At 30.4% G+C, this 21532-nt stretch overlaps 1 protein-coding gene across 1 annotated transcript in view; it reads left to right on the top strand.

The window, feature by feature from the left end:
• The window catches only part of LOC142332906 (centrosomal protein of 120 kDa-like), a 113521-nt gene that overhangs the window by 41886 nt on the left and 50103 nt on the right, over positions 1-21532 (top strand). The window contains exons 7-9 of the mRNA XM_075379604.1: positions 4274-4472; positions 12507-12843; positions 17450-17690. Coding sequence (XP_075235719.1) covers positions 4274-4472; positions 12507-12843; positions 17450-17690 — 777 coding nt within the window. The remainder of the gene's footprint in view (positions 1-4273; positions 4473-12506; positions 12844-17449; positions 17691-21532) is intronic.

Below are 21532 nucleotides of genomic sequence, written 5' to 3'. Positions count from 1 at the left end.
TATTTGTTATTCATAATGAAAAATAAAAAATTAAAATAAATTCATTAATAATAACCCTAATTTTAATCAAATTATAAATAAATCTAAATCTGTTTTATAAATAATATATTAAATAATTGAAGTGTAAAATTACACTGAGATCTTTAAAGTTAATTAAAATAATATTAAAATAAATTATAAAATAAAATAAAACTACAATCTAACCTAAAAATATTTGTTTACTTTTTTAAGCAACTGGCATATATTACAAAGGAATTAGGCAAGCATGAGAGTTAAGATTTGTACAGACTATATAACTTTCTTTTATTCATTTTCATATTGCAGCTTGCCTTTTTTGGTCTTCTATTCTAATTATGGCAGCCTGATTATTGTACAGATTGTAAATAACTCTTCATTCATTCTCTGTGTTTGAACTGTATATTCCATAAATTTTAAACATTTTTTCCTCTTGACATCAAATGCCTTCTCAAGATTTACAGATTCTTTGTAGGTGGGTTTGTTTTAATTATTATATATAAATTAATTTTAATTAATCTGTTCAACCCAGCAATATCTAGTAAATTGTTTTTGTTTTATAATAACATTTTAGATGTGACTTTGTAAACAGGCAAATTGTTGTACTTGTTTTTATTATTAAAAAAAATATATATATTAATTATTTATGAGTGATATATTTTGTCCAAGTGTAGGTGATTGTTTTGAAACTACTTAAAAGAAAAGAAGAGGAAAAACAAAATGTATGTGAGTGATAATGAATAAATTACATTTCTTCTGCTGCTCAGATGTATTCTTATGAATAAACACTTATTTGGAAAAAACAGTCAATGAAAAACATCAAATAAATTTAATGGAGGGAAGACAACTGAAGAAGTCTGGAATTCAGTGAGAATGCTGTAGGTAAGGAAGGCTAGGAAATTATGAAAGCTGCTTCAGAGAGGAGGAAAAAAAGGTTGGCCGTGGGAAATATTTTTAAGAACAGCATCAATCATAGAAAAACAAAATCTTACACTAAATGAAAGAGTTGGCAAAGAATAGAAGTGAATGGAAATGATCAGAGTGTACTGGTACTATGAGGCACAGTGTGCTGGAAAAATAAAAAGAAGAAACAAGCAATTTCTTCTCTGCATAGATGTTCTATGCCATCCAAGCAGGCAAAGTTTTACCACCAGTACAAGAGAGTTAAATACTAATAATAAACACTTATTTGGAAAATTAAATGTTTATCAGTATTTAACTCTCTTACACTGGTAGTAAAACTTTGCCTGTTTGGATGGCATAGAACATCTATACAGAGAAGAAATTGCTTGTTTCTTCTTTTTATTTTTCCAGCACACTGTGCCTCATAGTACCAGTACACCTTACAAGATTGTTTCCATTAATTTCTATTCTTTGCCTTCTCTTTCATTTAGTGTAAGATTTTGTTTTTCTTACAAGAACACATCAGAGCAGCAGAGTAAGTGTAATATATTAAATTTCACTTGTATACATGTTTAAATGTTTCAGTATTTGACTCTCTTGCACTGGTAGTAAAGCTTAGCCTGTTTAGATGGCATGGAATGTGTATATAGAGAAGAAATTGCTTGTTTCTTTTTTTTATTTTTCCAGCACACTGTGCCTTATAATATCAGTACAACTTTGATAGTTTCCATTCACCTCTATTCTTTGCCAACTCTTTCGTTTAGTATAAGATTTTGTTTTTCTGTGATTGACACTGTTCTTAGATACTATATAAAATATTTCCCATGGCCAGCCTTTTTTTATCCTTCTCTCTGAAGCAGCTTCCATAATTTCCTAGCCTTTCTTACCTATAGCATTCTTACTGCATTCCCACTCAACTGAAGAAGTCTGAATGCAGTCTTTCCTCCACTAAATTTATTTTATGTTTTTCACTGACTGTTTCTTATTCTTTCATTTTGATTCGGCTTTTAGTTTTCTATTGGTCTTCTAAGTACTTCATTTCAGTTGTAGTTTTGGAGAAACATCATCACATGAGAACAGTTTTCAATAGCATACAACAATGTAAGCATTAAACAGCATCCTTATATCTGTATTTAGATTTTAAGTTTGCTTTCTTCCCACTCAAGTTTTGTTTAAATCTAAATAAAAATTTGACTTTTAAACTCTTATTATAAATTTTCTGATTAAGTCTTTTCATTACTGCTTGTTATAATCCTCAGATATTTAGAATGCTTTATCTGCTTTAAAATTTCTTCACCTCATTACACATTCATCTTTCTATCATCACTTCCACCTTTGTTTATTTTTACTGCTCTTTATATTGAAAAGAATATTTTTTTTTTACAAGTTCCTTAAACCATTCACTTAAGCTCTGTTGCATATTTTGAGCAGAACTGACATTAAATAAACTAAGTCATCTGCACTTATGGGTAATTGAAAGAATATTGGTTGCATTTATCAGTTACCTACCTACCTACCTACCTACTTACCTACCTCAATATTTTGCTTAAAATATCATTTATTACAGTTAAGGACAGCAGTTGCTCAAGCTGTTAATAGTATAGTTAGACATTTTAATTCCTTCTTCATATTTAACACCCTTGACCTTCCCCTTTCACTTCTGATTATTCCTTTTGGCTCTTTATATATTTAATCCTACCTACTAATTTTGATGATACATATTTTTCTTCTTAAAACCTGTGAAACTATCATATGGAAAGTAACAGATGCTAATGTTTTGTTGAAAAATCTGTATATGGAGATTTTTGTGCCTCTGGTAAGGCTTGCTGTTTTTAAGGTTTTTGTAATAATTCCCGATTTCATTTTCAAATGGCTTAAGTGGTTTGACCTTGCTCACCTTTTTAGTCATCTGCTATTCAGTCATATCTGTTTTCAGTCTTGTTTTAAGAATATTTGTTGTATGAGTTTGATATTGACAGGTGGTACAGGAATATTAATTATTCCATAATTCTGAGATGTACGTGAACCTCTTTTCTTATGTAGGTACTGTTAAATCCTCTTGCCATTCGTAGGACTATTTCTTCCTAAATTCATGTCTTGTTCATCTATGAAATAATAGATCTTTTATTTGTTGTACACCTTCAGAATTTATTTTCATCCTGTAATTATGCTCCTGATTGTATGCTTTTTAAAAACTTTTTTTTAATTTTAAAAATTTTGTAATTTCCTTGTTAAAATTTCCTCTTGTTGAATCTGCTTGTTAGAATAAATCAGCTTTACAACTGGGATTTTTTTTTATGTCCTTTTTTTCTTTTAAACTGACATTCTCCTTAAATTAGTTTCTAGTAGATTATGGTTGCTGTCAATTTCAGCTTCTGAAATATCTTCCTATCTAGGACAGGATATCCAAGGTTAAGAATATATGAAGTAATGTAAAGTATGCTTGTCTACATTAATCTATATAAATAAGTTTTTAGATATATTCTTAAAATTGAAAAAAAGGATTTCTAATTTAAAATTTGTTTTGAGTGCAGAACTAATCAGTTTAATACTTTTTATCTTTAAAACTTTTTATCATAATGAGCTTTTGTTGTACAGCAGTTAAACAAAAACCAAATTAAAACAAATTTATAAGTTTTGAAGAAATCTGTTTTGACATTTTTAATTAAACTCTTAATTTAGAAGATATTTGCAAAAAGTACAATTTTCACCCTTCACTCATAAAATTACCTATGCCATTAACTGAACTATGTACTTACTGATTTCCTGAAAGAAAAATTATAAATTAAAATCTATTCTAGTTTTTCTGTTCTATGAGTGTATTCTTATATTCTTTAATTCTTTTAATATTAAGATTATATTAAATAAGAGAGAGCATTAAAAGTAGTACGCTTTTAAAAATAATTTTAAAAAAAAGTGTGTTTTCCCCCTATATAACACCAAAAACACATTTTCTTCAGTCAAATCCCACATGCCCCTGTACATCAGAACTGGGAACTACTGTACTATGTATCATCATTATTTGTATTGTACTGCCATCTTTGCTCTGCTGGAATGTGTAAAGCTAATATTTAATGTTTCATAATATCCTAGAGAGCTTTCACATAACTAATGCTTGAGACAGCCAGTGACTGGATAATTGATGCACTATTGTTTAATAAAAAAAAAAATATTGTGTTTTAATAAAATATATAAAAATCTGTGAGTAATGCCTGAGAATGTAACAAAAAAGTTAAGGAAAAGTTCATAGTGAGTCCTTTTTATTAATTAAATGTGAAATTAAAAAAAAAAAATTATAAATATATATATATATATATATATATATATATATATATATGAATTTTATTTCGTACAGGGATTAATTAATACAGAAAATTTATTACTATTTGAAAAGTCAAAAGGAACTAATTTAAATGCTAAATGTTATCTAACACCATCACCATCTAAGAGGCTTGATTTTGAATCATTTAAAATATATATTGAAGTTTCTGTTGGATTATCTTATGAAGTATCTCGTCAAGGAGTTGGAGGTGGTGATACCAAAAAACCTGGAGGTAAGTTTTGTAAATTTTTATTTTTGGTTTGTTAAAAATTCTCATTAATATTTTCTGTTTTTATCTTTCATACTACACAATACCTCGTGTTATAGAAATTATTTGATAGAGATAATGTAGTGTAAGTTTCTGAGAAATTGTGAAAGTTGATAGTATACTAAAATACTTTTTATTTTTGTTTTATTTAAATGTTAAATGTTTGAACCTTTCTTTTTACATGACTGCCCAAGAAGTAGTGTAATGTTTTCAGGGTGTGTGTATGTATGTTTGTTCCACCGTAGCAGCTCAACAGCCAAATCAATTTAAATGCATGACCTCGCATTGGAATCATTATATTACCGGGAGTATCAAGGTCTATGTAACTTTTGTGTATGTGGGTGTGTGTGTGTGTATGTGTGTGTGAGTGTGAGTATGAGTGAGTGTGTGTGTGTGTGTGTTTATGTGTTTGTGTGTGTGTGTGTGTGTGTGTGTGTGTGTGCGTGTGTGTGTGTGTGGTAGTAGTAGTAGTAGTAGTAGTAGTAGTAGTAGTAGTAGTAGTAGTAGTAGTTGCCGGTTGAAACAAATTTTAATGAACTGAATTTATGAACAACGAACTGTGAGCCTCTATTACTGTGACATGGCTCAATCAAATGAATAATATTACAAAAATAATAGAATTACATTTACATTAAATAAAATAAAATAATATTAAGTATTTACTTAATATTATTGTTGCTTAATTCCTGTTTAATAATAATAATGAGCTTCCTGTGGGGACTGCGTGTAAGGCTAGAGTCGTGAAGTGATGTGAGCACCTTGTGCGAGGCTAAGTCGATCATCACCATCAACTGGTTACCAGCAGGGTGCCTCTGGGCGTTGTTTTGGGAGGTGCGATGGGGTGCTCTTATAATATCTGTAAACAATCATCTGATTTTCAAAATTCAAATGGAGTATTTGTTAGTAAGTTGAAGGCTAACTTTTGCATGCATCAGGGAAATTCTCGATCTAATAGATCATGGTTATTCAGAAATGTTGTTTAACTTCCCAACCGGGATATTTATTAGTATAATACAAAATCATGGTGGAACCAAACCAGAACAAAAAAAACTGTTTTTTCAGCAGTTGTGTGTATTAATTTTTAATGTTTAATGTTTATCTCTTGTTACTACTTCTTTAGAGAGTCGCTAGGAAATGTAAAGACTGTTTTACATTTCTGACATTTATTTAGCTTTTGTGTTCTGTGTGTATAGAATCACAGTAGTAATTCATCTAATGTGGTAAGTTCTATTTGTGTTGAATTGATTCACTCCAATTATTTCCTCTGCAGCATTACTTAAGTCCCCAAAAAAAGTTTTTTGTTGTATTGATAAAATACAACTGCAGTATTACACTGTAGCATTTTTTATTAATTCCCAAGAGAAATCTTATTGTAAAATCTTAGTTTTATTGATAAAATACAATTAAATATTGAAAACAAGTCTCCATCCCTTCAGTTACCAAGCTGAAGTCCTTCAAATTTGTTAATCAGATTGTATTGCACAAGCTCTGTTAGTGAAATGTTTATTTTTAGATATTTGTGAGTATGTGCAAGTATTTTAAATATAAAGTGGTGTGGAATTGCACAACAATATTTCAAGAGCTGATTTGAGATGTTAATGTAAGCAAAAATTTTTATAAAACACAGAAATGCTTTGTTATGGATAGTGAAATGTTTTAGCCATATTTCTGCTGTGTGGGTAAAATGAAACTATTAAAATTTTCGGAACCTAAATTAAGGGGCAAATGAAGTGGTTTTATAAGTTCCTCACCTGATAAGTTTCTCTTGCAGTTTCCAAGAAAATTGTTATGCAATGCAAAAGAATTGGTGTAAAAAAACACTTTTTAAAGTTTGTTATAAATTAACTTGTTAAATTGTCAGTAAACTAATAAAAATTAGTGACAAAATTTATGTTAAGGTTATAAAACAAATACAACTTTTAGAAATTTTACTTAGTGTCGAATAATATAATGCCGTCTTGGTTCAATAACTGTTAGGCTATTTTATTATTTGCTGGTTCATTCAAATAAATAAAGTCTTTATTTTGTTTATAATATAAACTATTTTTATTTGATCTTTGAACTTGTAATTCATATTTATAAAATTATTGCATTAATTATACATTAATAAGTTGAGTCTTTAAAAGGATGTAAAGTAAGAATTTATAAGGAATAAAAAAGTGAAAATTTATAAATTATAAGAAAAAAGTGAACATTTTTATTTTTACAAATAAAAAATGAGGAAATGAAATCGTCTTAACATTTAGTTCAAAATAAATGGAGCAAATATGTCAGAAAAATGCATTAAGTCCTGTTAGCTGCCAGCACTATTTTTATAATATGAATTCATTTCCTGCCCATCCCACTGTATTTTAAGAATAATTCTATATTAATAGGCAACCTGAAGTAGTGGAATATTTTGTCTTAAATGAAAAACAAATAAAAATTGTATGTATCAAAGTTGTTTACCAAAATGAAAACAAAACATTTGTCCACCATGTATTAGTAAGCTAATGTAGACTTACATGACACTCGTTTACTGCACTTCCATCTCTTATAGTCATCACTTACTCTCAACACAATTTCATGCCCACATTTGCACCGTTTTTATGTCTGTAGAATGTTTACATTTTGTATAAAAGCGATACACTATTTTTCATTTTACACATCTCATAAATGTTGAATAAATTACATGGTAACTGTATTCTCAACGGAGCTAACATAGTACTATACCAAATTCAGTTAGTTTATAAAGTTTAAGTAAACAAACTGCGCATATGAATGTTCAGGCAGCTGATTCACTAACATCTCCTGTAAACCCTGATTGATGTTTTAAAGAAACTATGCGACGTTAGTATTAAGTAACCATGCGGTATTATATTTTATAAAAATTATACATATATTTTAAATTTAAATAAATTAAGACATGTTAAATGATCAATAAATATTTCTTTCCTTGTTTGGCACAAGAATTATGAAATTGTCAATTGTTCACTAACGGTAAAAGTTCACTAATATTTTAATATTCCTGTGATAAATAAATTCAATTCAGTTATCATCAGATTGTGAGATATCTGTAGTGCTTTCAGTGTTAAGAGACACAATGAAAGCTCAATTTTGTTTTCTATGTTATGCAGTTCCCAGTAATTTGGTTCAACATTATCTGATAAATGTTTTTTTTTTTTAGTTTTCCATTCTTCATTGCTCGTTTTATCAATGGCTTTTAAGTATAAATTTTTAATGTCAAATATTTTGAAAGTTGTATTTTCCATCACTACGTAACTTTTTATTTGTCTCAAAATTAACTGAGTTGGATTGGGTTCGCAATGATGGGTCGTAATTGAAGCACAGTTTTACCACTGGATCTTGCTAACTCATAAATTTTATATACATTTACTTTGATGTGCAAAATCTTTTGCAATGACTGGATCTAAACTTCAACCTCTTCAAAAATCAGCCCTTTTGAACTAAGCCCCACCACATTTTGATATCATTCTTTTTCCCAAAAAAACATGGCTGGAATTTTTTACTTTTTTCATGAATGATGAAAATCATTGATGATGAATTGTTTTCTAAGACAATAACTGAATTATGTTCCGGAAGAGGTAACCCATTGATAAACCATTTCTCAAAAGATCTAGATTTTAGATTAAAAAATCCAGAGACCATCAATGACAGATCCGCTATCATTGCTGATATACATAATTGTGTACCTTTGTCTACCTTTGTCCTTTGGAGCCTTATACTGGTTGATAAGCCAAACAGAAAGGTATCTTTTGATGAATTCATTGATTTATTTTTCCAAACTAAATTTTTCGTGTGGCCTTTGTTGACCCAAGTTTCATCCATATAATATAAAAAGAATAACGGCTGTAGAATATATATATATAATATATTCTACAGCCTTCTTGTCTCTTTTTTTTTCAGTGAGGTAATGTCTTTGATGTATAGTGATAATCATCCCTGTCAATTAAAGCACTTTCACATCCCTGTTTTTCGTATTCAAAATTCGTACTTCTTAAAGATTTATAAAAAGTTGTTTCAGGCAGTTATGAATCAAGTTTTTATTGAAATCATCAACATTTTCTTCAGTTGACCTGTGGGGTTTTGTTTTCTTAGGAAACCACAATTCATTAGTAGATAATACTCGTGAATTACTTTTTACACTGAAGCAGCACAACTTCCACTTATGTTAGCAGTTTTATTAACAATATCTGAAATCAACACCGTTGGATTAATATGTAATTAGTTTTTGTAAGCATTTGAAATGATGTATTTTTCTGCACAAAAGTGCTTTTTTTTGTGGCCTTTATTCAGAGGTGATATCAATAATTGTGCACTATTATCAGCTGAATCGGTATCAGACATGGTGTCAAAATAATCGTATAACTCAAGTCATAACGACACAAATCTAGGAATACTCATGTTCTAATAAACTTAAAAAAATTGCTGTATATTAACTTTAAATAACAATAGAGTAAATAAGTAAGTAACAATAAGTAAGTAACAGAAACATAAAAATTGAACACAAGAACAAAAGATTGATCTTATGAAAAGATCAAGTTTTAATAGAACTGAGTAGACATAACATTACATAAACGTTTGATTACATGACTACTATATGACTTAATTATAGAGTGACTGGTGTTATGTATAGATATGGCTGTGTTGTGAATTGACACTGATACACCAGGACATGACTCAGCAGAATCATGATGAACTCATTCATACAAATGCAACATTTATTTATTCTTCACTCTAAAAGCTAACTGAATACAGTATACGAGGGTGAATCAAATATAAACAATAATTTTTTTAAATAAATTTATTGATGATTATTATACACAATTCATACCCTCATCGAGAAAATCAATGAGTTAAAGTCTTCTTGAGTAAAAAAAAATCTTTGCAAGAACTTTTCTAGCTGATAAGACGAGTTTTGGCCTTCACTGGGCAGGCCTCATCATTCCTTTGCCACTCCTTACTTGCCATTTTTGACTCTGTAGTGTAATGATGGACCCATGTCTCATCATATACGTGACGTACCTCAAAAAATTGTCCCCTCTTGCCAAAATTGATTCAGAAGTCCTTCACAGATCTCCAACCTGACTGTTTTTGATTTCAGTCAACAACCTCAGAACCCATCGAGCACTAATTTTTCTAAAGCCAAGATGATCAGTGATATTGGATTGAGCACTCCCATAACAGATACTCACTTCTGATGCGATTTCTTCAATGGTGAACTAGCGATCACCTTTGGTAAGCTCTTGACATAACATGGATGTTGTCAGCTGTGAGAGTTGACCTTGGCCATTGATCATGACTTTCGTTTTCTACAGTTTCTCGCTTGTCCTTAAATTGCCTGGTCCACATATTACTCAGTTTTGGGACAGTGTAGATCCCCAAACTGTACCTTTAAATGAGTTAAAATTTTTGTGGGTTTAACACCTTGATTAGTTAAAAACTTTATACATTGTGCAACAGACGACAGAATCTTTCTCACTCATGGCTGTACTGACGATAGAACAGAGCGGAGGAGCTAATCAAGCTGGTTCCCCCCTCTAACACACCGAACATTATTCCCCCATTCCATCATTTAACTTGGAACTGCTTGCTGCGTAGAGTAGCAAAATTACCGTTTAAATTTGATTCAACCTCGTAGTTCACAACTATACTATAGTGGAATGCACCTTGCAAAAAAATACATGGTATTGTAACTATTTTTATAACTGACCATAAATAAAGTTAACTTTTCTCCATAATGCTGTAAATAGTAAATCTAAAAGTAAAGAATAACGCGAGTTTGCAATAACAGCTGATTGACCATTAAGATTTGTGAGTTGCATGAGAATTAATTTTGTGAAGTCATAATGCTTTACCAACAAACTTACATTCTGTAAATAAATCATTTTTACAGATATGTTTGTGTCCAAAACCTTTTGGCTTATATTAATGTCTCAAATAGCCTTCTTAAAGAATATTCATGTAATTTTGAATTTCCTGTAGGTACATCTTCTTTGTGCTCAACCCTGAGATGGGCTTGCAACAATTCTCCATTTTTCTCTTTGAAATGCTTTTTCTTTCAATTTCTTTATAACTTCGATATATCACATCATTCATAATCTGTGTTGACCGTATAACTTCCTTGGCCTTTGCCTGCATCTCTTTCCTTCCATCACCTTCACAATGTTTTCATGACGAACTATATGCCCAGTTAATTCACCTCTTATTTTTTCCACAGCTTCCTCTCTTCTACTTTTCTTAAAAACTCTTCATTGGAAACTCTGTCACATCATCTTGTTTTCATCATCTTCCTATAACACCATTTCTTAAAGGCTTTAGTTCTTCTTTCCTCAGTTCCTACACTTCATGTCTCGTTTATGTACAATGATATGTGTCATACAATGCTTTTCAATAATCTTTTCCTAGTTTCCAATAAAACAGCTTTGGAAGAAAAAACCTGTTGGAAGAGAAAGCCTGTTTTACTTAGATTTATTCTGCTAACTACGACGTGCAGTTCAAAAGTTGGGCCAATGAATTATAAATGGCGATTGACAATACTAAGTGGTCTGTTGGGTATGGGCATGTAATCACCACATTTCTGTCAGTTCATTGTTTGCCTTTTTTGAGACAGTGTGTTAAAATGAGTGTGGTAATAACAAGTCCTGGCAGTTGTGAAATTAGATTGATCAGTGATTAAGTTTGACAAAACGTCGATTCGTGCAGCAGTGTTGAGGAAACAACAGTCCATGCTATGACATAATTCCAGTTCACTTAAATAAAAAAAAATCAAACAGCCCATTCTAGAAGGTGTGATTTTGATTGATTTCATAGAACGTGATTGATTTCAATAACATCACAGGTCTATTTGAAATGCTTTCTAAACTGTGTTATGCATTCAAAACTGACAATGGGAATGCTATGATCAGGAATTGTTCTTCACAATAACGCATGTTAACCTACAGATGTATGTGGAACAGAAGCAATTCAAAAATTTAGATGTCGATTTTTGATCATTCCCCTTACAGTCCTGATCTCACATCCAGTGACTACCATCTTTTCCTACATCTCAAAAACTGGTTTGCATCTCATGATTCAAGGAAAGTGAAGGAGTTGAAAATCTCTGCAAAAGTGGCTACAATCCCAGGTGGCAGAATTCTATGCAGTGGGTTTGAAGAAGCTTATTTCATCATATAAAGTGTTTGGAGTGAAATTTGTGACCATGTAGAAAAAATAAAGTGAATGCATAATAAGTATTTGAAACCATTAATAAATTTTTCATTTTTTCAACTGTTCTCATTTTGTTACTGATTGGCGTATATAAGCTAGTTAACATAATGTACAAACTAGACAAAACTATCAAAATGTTGAGAAATGCATTTTAGTCACTACACCAAAGAAAATACAGGAAATTAAATGTAAACAGTATCACACTTTAAAGTCTCAAGAGTGCATGCAAGTAAAATACTGACCACCTTAATAATTAAAAATAGACTAGAACAAAAATGCATTCAACAACGTGAAGAAGAAGAAAATTAAGAGTTTCTCACAGGGATCTGAAGTTAATATTGGAACTGAATAGGAATGAAAGAGTTATTAGAAATTTCTACTCTTTTCTGTTCTCTTTATTGCTTCTACTGATCCTTTTAGTACTGTTTTAATAATTCTTTCTCTTATGATATACCCTGGTTGGTTAGCTTTCCTGTTCTGAATTGCTGTGGTTAAGTATCCATTCCTGTTCATTCTTGAAATGAACAGGTGTGAGGATCCTCATTCTTGGAATGAGGATCCTTGGTATGCTTCAACATTTAATAATAAGTTTTTGACATTTTTGAGGATCTGAATGCTCAACTCAATTTACATCTTACTTAAACTTCTAATACAGATGTATTAATCATTTGTATATTGAATTTTTTTAGTATTTTACAACTGACAAATTGCCAATCTCTGAGTTTGGCTTTGAATGGTTATAATTTGAAATTAATCAATAAATATAAAATCATCTGCCTGTTGTTTCAGTTGTAAAATCTACACATAAATATCAGGAGTATGGAGATAATGATAGTGGAGAGAAGAGTGCAGTGCTGGAGACTATATTAAGTCCAAGGAAACGGCCTCCTCAAAATACTGAAACAGAACCCATACCAGCTATAGATTTTGAGAAAGTAGCATCATCTCAACAACAACCATCTAGCCCTAATTCGCCGCAATCTAAGCTTGTTAGTAATAAAGATCAAGGAAATTACACTTATCGGTGTGATGGAGATTATTCATTGCCTCATGGATTTAGTTTAAATGTTTCATTAAACAGCGTAATTTTCAAGAAATTACCACTCAGTGGGAAGTTCACTTTCAGGTAAATTATAGTTTTATCAATAAATAAGCTACATTTAAAAAAATGTATATAAATATATTTGACAAAATATTTTTTCCTGTTAATTACAGCTGAATATTTTTAGCAAAGGCTTAAAATCTCATGAGAAAAAACTGAAGTGAATTGTAGATAATATTGAGTAAAAAAATGTTAAATGAAAAAAGTATACAGTTTAATGTTTATTTCTTACCATACTCACTGGTATTTGGTTCTATTCTTCAATTTGAAATGCACTGTACATCTGTTATCATCAACAGTCTAGAAAGTGAGTTTTATAATTGGTTATTACTCTTCAATCTGAATTTACTGTGTTACTAGTATTATTTATTTTATCAACTTTTTCATTACTTAGCTGTTACTCTTTTATCATGGAAGAATATTATTAGTTCATACGTCAGTGTGAGAAATCTAATCAATTTTAACTTCATTCTAGCTGCTGTGATTGGGATTTTCCTGTAATTTAGCAGTTTTGTTAGAATAAATAATAGCTAAATATTTAATTTTTATTTTGACCAGAGTATGGATGAAGTTCTTATTAATTTTGACTTGTTTCTAGAATTAACTGGCAATATTTAAATATTATATTGCATCTAAAATCATTAACATGTATTAATGGTTTTACATCTATTAATAATTGAGAATACTTTTGATAAGGGTCTTATTGAAATTATTTTCTTTAAAATAAGTTAAGTAAGTCCAACTTAATTTTCCTTCAAAAAGAAGACATTACATCTCTCATCTTTTTATCTGATGTTCTTTCATCAGATTTTAATTTGACCTTCCAAGATGTAGTACAGATAAAGTACATTCACATTTGTTTCATTGGTGTTATTTTATTTAGGTAAATTTACTTTTGTTAAAATATTTGTGTTTATAGCATTCTCTGAACTACCAATAATAGAATTCTTGAGAAAATAATGAGATCAGTTGGCATTGATATACATGTATTATATTAAATCATTGCTGCATTATCTTTTTATTGTTTTTTTTGGGACATGTTTAATGATACAGTGATATACAATCTTGACATACAGCGCCCATGTGTACACTACCATATTCTCTCTGTATGGGCTTAGACTACTTGAAATATTTTCCTGTTGGAAGATTCTTACAGTGCTTGACATTTATTATGAACTGTTCTAATATCAAAACCATAAAAAAATTAACTGAAACTTCACTAGGAGTTGAATCTTTTTCAGGAATACTCTAGATACAGAAGTACATGTCAGTGGATTTAAGCAGGGGTACTTCTTAAGTATGTGAGTTTGTAATGAAGGAACTTTTATGTTTTATGTTTTCAAGACCCTTAATATTGTTATGCATTGAAACCCTCTCATTTTATAAATTTTAGATAAGCATAGTGTCTACTTTGTAGTAGAACACTTAGGTGAATTATTATTAGTTTCTAGTTATATACCGTTTTTAAACACTAAATCTACCAATGTAGCTATAAAGAATTGTACAGCAATACACTGGTTTCAGATTTTACATGCTCTTTCAAGTTTCAGTTCAGAAATGCTTGGTAAAGTGAGTTGGGCATTATTAATAAATTCTCAGGTTCATGCAAGGTATTGATATGGAAGAGTTTCATACAAAATTTCTACATGAGGAAATTGTATTGTTTGTGCTTGGGACACACTAGGATATTGTATACATTTTTCATGTCATTGGTTATGCTCAGCTTGATTATTTATATAACAGTTATTAATATTCTTATAAATGTGTGTAGAGTATTAATGAAAATTTAGGCTGGGAAAGTTGCTTAGTAATATTTTTGTTGGTGAACTTGTGATCTAGATACTTTTCTAGAATGGGCTAGTATATTGGCTGTACTTAAGTTTATGACTGGTTTTCATTTTTTGTCATGACAGAAATCCTTCCTTGCATGCGATTACTTTTCATGACTTCCATGTTATTGTTTGTTAATTCTGTATTGTGCATTTGATTTTTGTTGTTGTTGTAATTGTAATTTGATGGCTTTTTTAAAAAGTTTTATTACTTTTATTTTAATTACTTCTTTAATTTTAAATTTATTGTTGCAATTTTTTATTAATTTTTTAGATCTTATTGTGAGAGTGTTTTTTACATCACCAGTTATTGTGTTGCTTAAACTGTTTGTTATTTTGTCATTTTTTCATTTATTTCATTTATTAATAACATCTAATAATGTGGTTTTCTTTTAATAATCATTAATTTTTATATAATATTTCATTCAATTTATTATTATATAAACGTCTTTTAGGATTATTTCTGCTTTAATCTAATTGTGAATGAAGGCCATTTACATTCATTCATGTTAGTTATTTAATTTGCAGAATTTAATAGCTTATTTGTATTTTTATATTGCTGTTTTAATGTTAATTTTTGAATCTTGTTCTTACCCTTAAAAACCCCCAAAAATATCAACATTGAGTGAGGAGGTTTACTTTCATTATGAAAGCACAGAAATATTATTGAGAACAATTTGTTCACTGCTTTTATGCAAACAATGTTTTTAACCATTCAAAACACACTTTTAAGAAGCATTACACTCTGCTAGGCATATACACATATACATATACATATATTTATATAGACATGTTTGAGTGCACTGTATTTATGTTCCCTATACGAACATGGATGTATACGTGCTTGTTAAGTGCGTTACCAGTGTCATTTTCCAAAAATCAAGTCATTTCCAAAAATGGCATAACCACTTTTAGGAAAAGCCAGCATCTACATCTCACATCAGTCTTATTAGAAGATGAGGAATGAAGTGTTTTCTATTTGCTTTCTTTACTGAGCTGTATGAGGTCTGTTCAGAAAATAACTGAACTTTATTTTTTTAATCTTTGTTGTTAATTTGACAGATTATTGGTCCTTGTCCCTTTCAAAGTACTCCCCTCCCTTATTCACACACTTTTCCCAGTGGTGTTTCCACAAAGCAGTCCTGGATAGCTTTATTTGAAATGTTGTTTAAGGTCCATGACGTATCTGCTGTAATGTCATCAATAGTTTCAAAACGACATCCTTTCATCACTGACTTTAATTTTGGAAATAAGAAAAAATCACTAGGAGTCAGTTCTGGTGAGTAGGGAGGCTGAGGAAGGACAGTGATATGATTTTTGGCACAACTGATGAATTGACAAAGCTGAGTGTGCGAGCGCATCATCATGGTGAAGGAACATTAATGAGTTGTCTCGTCACAACTCTGGTCTTTTTTACTGATTTTTTCATGTAACTGTTGTAAAATGCCTTGATAGTACGCATGGTTCATTGTTTCACCTTGAGGCAAGAATTCAAAATGCACAATTCCATTAAAAACAAAAAAAAAAAAAAAACAGAGAGCATCACTTTGACGTGGATCGAGACTAACTTCTTGGGGTGTGGAGATTCTTTGTCTCAATCCATTGTGATGATTGAACTTTTGTCTCAATGTTGTAGCCATAAACCCAGCTTTCGTCTCCATTAGGATCCTTTGTGTGAATTTTTTATCGTCATTGGCTTGTTCAAGACATTGCCAATAAACGTCCACTCGATGTTCTTTCAGCTGTTTCGTCATCAAACTATGAAAAAACTTTGTTGCAACTCTATGCACGTTCAATTTTTCAATCAAAATATCATGGCATAAACCAATTGAGAAGCTAACCTCTTCTGCAAGTTCTCTGATAGTCAGTCTGTGATTTTCACACATACTAGGTTGTTGATTTTCTGAACATGGGTGTCAGCAATTGAAGTCAAAGGCCTTCCTGGTTGAGGATCATCTTCAATTGACTGACAACCACTTTTAATTGTAAAAACCATTCATAACGTTTTCTGAGAATGTTTTCCCCAGTTTCATGCAAGATTTTACGTTTTATTATTGATCCTGAAAATTGCACATTACAAAAATTACTACTAACACTTAACACTCTGCACTCAGATAACAATACATAAAAGTAAAGAGATATCAACAATCCAAGAACATATGGTTACAGAGGAGGTTATGCAGAACACAATGCTGCCAACTGCATGTCACTAAATATCTCCCTTGGTGCGTAATTAAAAATGTTTGGTTATTTTATGAACAGACTTCGTATGTACTGTTGCACATCAATGTATAAAGTCCAGTGTAATGCTTTTGACATTCAGTCCTACTATACATAACTTCAGTCTGTTCACCAAACAGACTTGCTATTTATAATAAATCTAATTATGTTCATTATACAATTATAGAGTAATGACTTAGAGTAAGCAACTTTGATCTCAGATTAATTTATCTCAGTGCCCATGTTGCAACTATTAACTGTTTACATATTTATTCATTTAAATTTGTATTTTAATTATTACATAACTATCTTTTCGTTATTTCTAAATGTGACATAGAAAAAATAAACTAGTTGTTATTTAAATTCATTATAAACTTGATATTTCTAAATCTAATAATTTTATTTATTTATTCATCAGTTCCTTAGTAATCAGTTATTTAGTTATGTAGTAAGTTATAGTAGTTGCCTGTGAATTTTGTTTTAGTTTTGTGGAGTTTGTACGTCGTTTACAACCTGAATAAAATCCATAAACATCATTAATTTTAATCTGTAAAATATTTTATTGTTTCCTTTTGTTACAGTATGCATCATCCTTTTGCCGAAGTTTTATGTTCTTCTCAAAATGAGATATTTGTTGAAAGTATCAATGAGAAAATCTGTTTGCCAGCAGTTACAGCAGAATTTAGATTTGTATCCAGTGTAAATGAGATTAATAATATAATAATGGCCGAACAACCAACTGTTATTATTACAGATAGTGCTAATAAAAAGTTTGCTACTGCAGTCTTACATACTGGAATACTCTTGTTGTCTCATAAAAATGTGTGTAGTAATGACTTTTATTTCTGTAGCTTAGTAATATAATATTTATAAGCCGTAAGAAATGTATTTTGCTGTCAAAAATTATGTTTAATTCTGTTCAGAGTTTATTGATTTTAAAGTGCATTTAATTTGTTAAATCTTAATTTTAATTATAAATATTTGCAAAGAATTAGTATGTCAAAGTTCTAATGATTAAAAGGTGAGTGCATTTTTAACAGATGTTTGCTCTGGATAATTAATATCTGTCATGTCATTCTTTGGAGTTCAGTGGTGTACATCAGTTATCATATCATCAAGGTAGCTGCTGAGAAAATCCATAAAAATTATTTTAAAAGACCATTAATTATCTTTTTTAGCAATGTTTATCATTGAAAATGATTTACAGCACCACACAATTATTTAGAAAAAAATTAATGGTTCAAGTGATATTATTGTATCCTCAAAAAAATTGTAACTTATGCTGTTGATGAGGAAACAAAAGACAATTATAGCAATTTATTTCTTCCATAAAACATAATTATAAATTTTAATATTTTAAGCTGATTTTAATATTTTTATTAGGATCAGTTGAATCATGTAGAGTTCCTAAATAACTCTTTTTGTTCACGATAATGTAACAAGTAAGTTCAAAATAATATAAAAACAAATACACATACATGTTTTATCTAGGATAATTTTTATTATATCAATAGATTTGTAAGATATTTTAATTAAATATTTTTGTCACCTATTATGTTAAATTGTATTAGAAATAATTAACAATCTTTTAAATGTAATGATGATCAATACTACTGTTTGGTTTTGACAACTTTCAACATAACAACATATCAACATAATATATATGTGCTTATAAGTTTTATAGACTTACAAACATGTATGTGCATGTATGGATGTGTATTTGTGTGCACGCGCACATGCACACACACACCACACACACACACACACACACACACACACACACACACACAGAGAGAGAGAGAGAGAGAGAGAGAGAGAGAGAGAGAGAGAGAGAGAGAGAGAGAGAGAGAGAGAGAGAGAGAGAGAGTGTGAGAGAGAGAGAGTGTGAGAGAGAGAGAGAGTGTGTGAGAGAGAGAGAGAGAGAGTGTGAGAGAGAGAGAGAGAGAGAGAGAGAGAGTGTGTGAGAGAGAGAGAGAGAGAGAGAGAGAGAGAGAGAGAGAGTGAGAGAGAGAGAGAGAGAGAGAGTGTGAGAGAAAGAGAGAGAGAGAGAGAGAGAGAGAGTGTGAGAGAGAGAGAGAGAGAGTGTGAGAGAGAGAGAGAGAGAGTGTGAGAGAGAGAGAGAGAGTGTGAGAGAGAGAGAGAGAGAGAGTGTGAGAGAGAGAGAGAGAGTGTGAGAGTGTGAGAGAGAGAGAGTGTGAGAGAGAGAGAGTGTGAGAGTGTGAGAGAGAGAGTGTGAGAGTGTGAGAGAGAGAGTGTGAGAGTGTGAGAGAGAGTGTGAGAGTGTGAGAGTGTGAGAGAGAGTGTGAGAGTGTGAGAGTGTGAGAGAGAGAGTGTGAGAGTGTGAGAGAGAGAGAGAGTGTGAGAGTGTGAGAGAGAGAGTGTGAGAGTGTGAGAGAGAGTGTGAGAGTGTGAGAGAGAGAGAGAGTGTGAGAGTGTGAGAGAGAGTGTGAGAGTGTGAGAGAGAGTGAGAGTGAGAGAGAGTGAGAGTGAGTGAGAGTGAGAGTGTGAGAGTGAGAGAGAGTGAGAGTGTGAGAGTGTGAGAGAGAGTGTGAGAGTGAGAGAGAGTGAGAGTGAGAGTGTGAGAGTGTGAGAGAGTGTGAGTGTGAGAGAGTGTGAGAGTGTGAGTGTGTGAGTGTGAGTGTGAGTGTGAGTGTGAGTGTGAGAGAGTGTGAGTGTGAGAGAGTGTGAGTGTGAGAGAGTGTGAGAGAGACATGCATGCATGCATGCACTCACTCTCATGCACACGCACACAGTGATTCAGGATTAAAAGGGAAATAATTTGGGAACTGATTCTAGAGCTTAAAATTAGGAACAAAGTTCATACATACATATGTCCAAAAACATTTCATCAAGTTATGGCTAGTGAAAAATTTTGCCTGGATTTCAGTTTCCTCAGTAAAAAGAGGTCATGGTGGTGTTATATAAATGATAAACTTGGTTTATTATGTTTATTGACTTGAAGAATTGATTAAAACAAATCCAGAACTGTATCTGCCATAGTTTTCATGATATCCAATGTAAAAGAGAAAAATTTGTGATGAAAAACATATTCTTTTAGGTTTGAAGTAAAATAACTTTCTTAAATGACTAATAAATGCATAATTTTATTATAAAAATTTGAAGAAAATTTAATTCTGAGAAAATTGATATAATAAGTTTATGAAAAAAACTATTTTTATTATTAAAAATAATAAATAATTTCACAAAAAAGTGTTATGGATTTGTAAAAATTAAAAACAGCTGTATTTAAATAAGCCCTTTCATATTTTAATAGTCTCATATTTTAAAAATTATGTGGAATTTCTAAATAATTAATTTCTTAGAGTAGTGATAATTTCTCATTGGTGAAACGAATTGAAATGTACTTTCAGTTTGATGGAGCACCAACACATTTCTTGAATTAAATAAGACAATTCTTGCCTGAAAAGTTTACTAGGTGGATTGGACATAGAGGGACAGTAAACTGGCCAATCTATATCACTGTACCTTATTCCCTTAGATTACTGTTAATGTGGATGGATGAAATGAGAGGTATACAAGCAAAAAGTAGACATGATTGCTCACATTCTCAATGCTGCTGCACTGATCTAGGAATGTGAAAATATCATTAGGTTGGCAACAGAATATGTAAGAAAATGAGTTGAAAAATATCATTAGGTTGGCAACAGAATATGTAAGAAAATGAGTTGAATAATGCATTAATGTCAGTGGTGGAATTTCTGAACATTTATTGTAAATTATTTATTATTTATAGCTGTTTTTATTACAAATAAATTTAGACTTTGAAAAATTAAAATACTTTTAATTTAAAAAAAAAATACTCTCTGTGGTTTATACTGTATTAAATTTACTATATATATATATATATTATATGAAGGTAGTATAAACCATTAGAACACAGTAATTTGATTACTTTAAAGTTAAATTTACCACATTAATTGCAATATTCAATTTTCACAGGATACTACTCCTTCAGTTTGTATTGAATTGTGTAATTACATTTAAACATATTCATTTTTATAATTCATCAAAATTTTTTCCATTTTAAAAATAATTATGAACATATATGCAAATTCTGCTGTGAATGATAAAATGAATTCACTGTAGTATATTCCTTTGTTTTATTGTCATTATTGTCAACCGTTAGATTGGATATTTATTATGTTTTTAATTATAACATTATCTTAGAATGTGACCTGGAGGTTCATCATCTCTTTATATTTTTTGTTTTGTTTATAAATGTAATTTTTTTTCTGGTTTTTTCAAACTTTTAAAATTTCAAAATAATTTAATATATATATATATATTAAATTATTTAATAATGATTAATAACTTATTATTATTTAACTAAGTTCGTAATATGATAAAAAAATGAATAAAAATATGAACAAAAATATAAAATGATGTACCACCAGATCACATTTGAAGATGATGTTATAATTTAAAACATACTGAAAATACAATCTAACAATTGACAATAAAAACAATAGAACAAAGGAAAGTACTACTACGTTTTGTTACACCATTCCAGTACTGGACAGCAGAATTTGCATATATGTTCATAAAGACTTTGACAAATTATAAAATGAATATGTTTTAATGTAGTTATAGAATTCAATACCAACTGAAGATGTGGGATCCTGTGAAAATCGATTATTGAAATT

Source organism: Lycorma delicatula, chromosome 1 (assembly GCF_047948215.1).
Source record: "Lycorma delicatula isolate Av1 chromosome 1, ASM4794821v1, whole genome shotgun sequence".
Lineage (NCBI taxonomy): Eukaryota > Metazoa > Arthropoda > Insecta > Hemiptera > Fulgoridae > Lycorma > Lycorma delicatula.
This window is presented reverse-complemented; position numbering and strand designations above follow the sequence as displayed.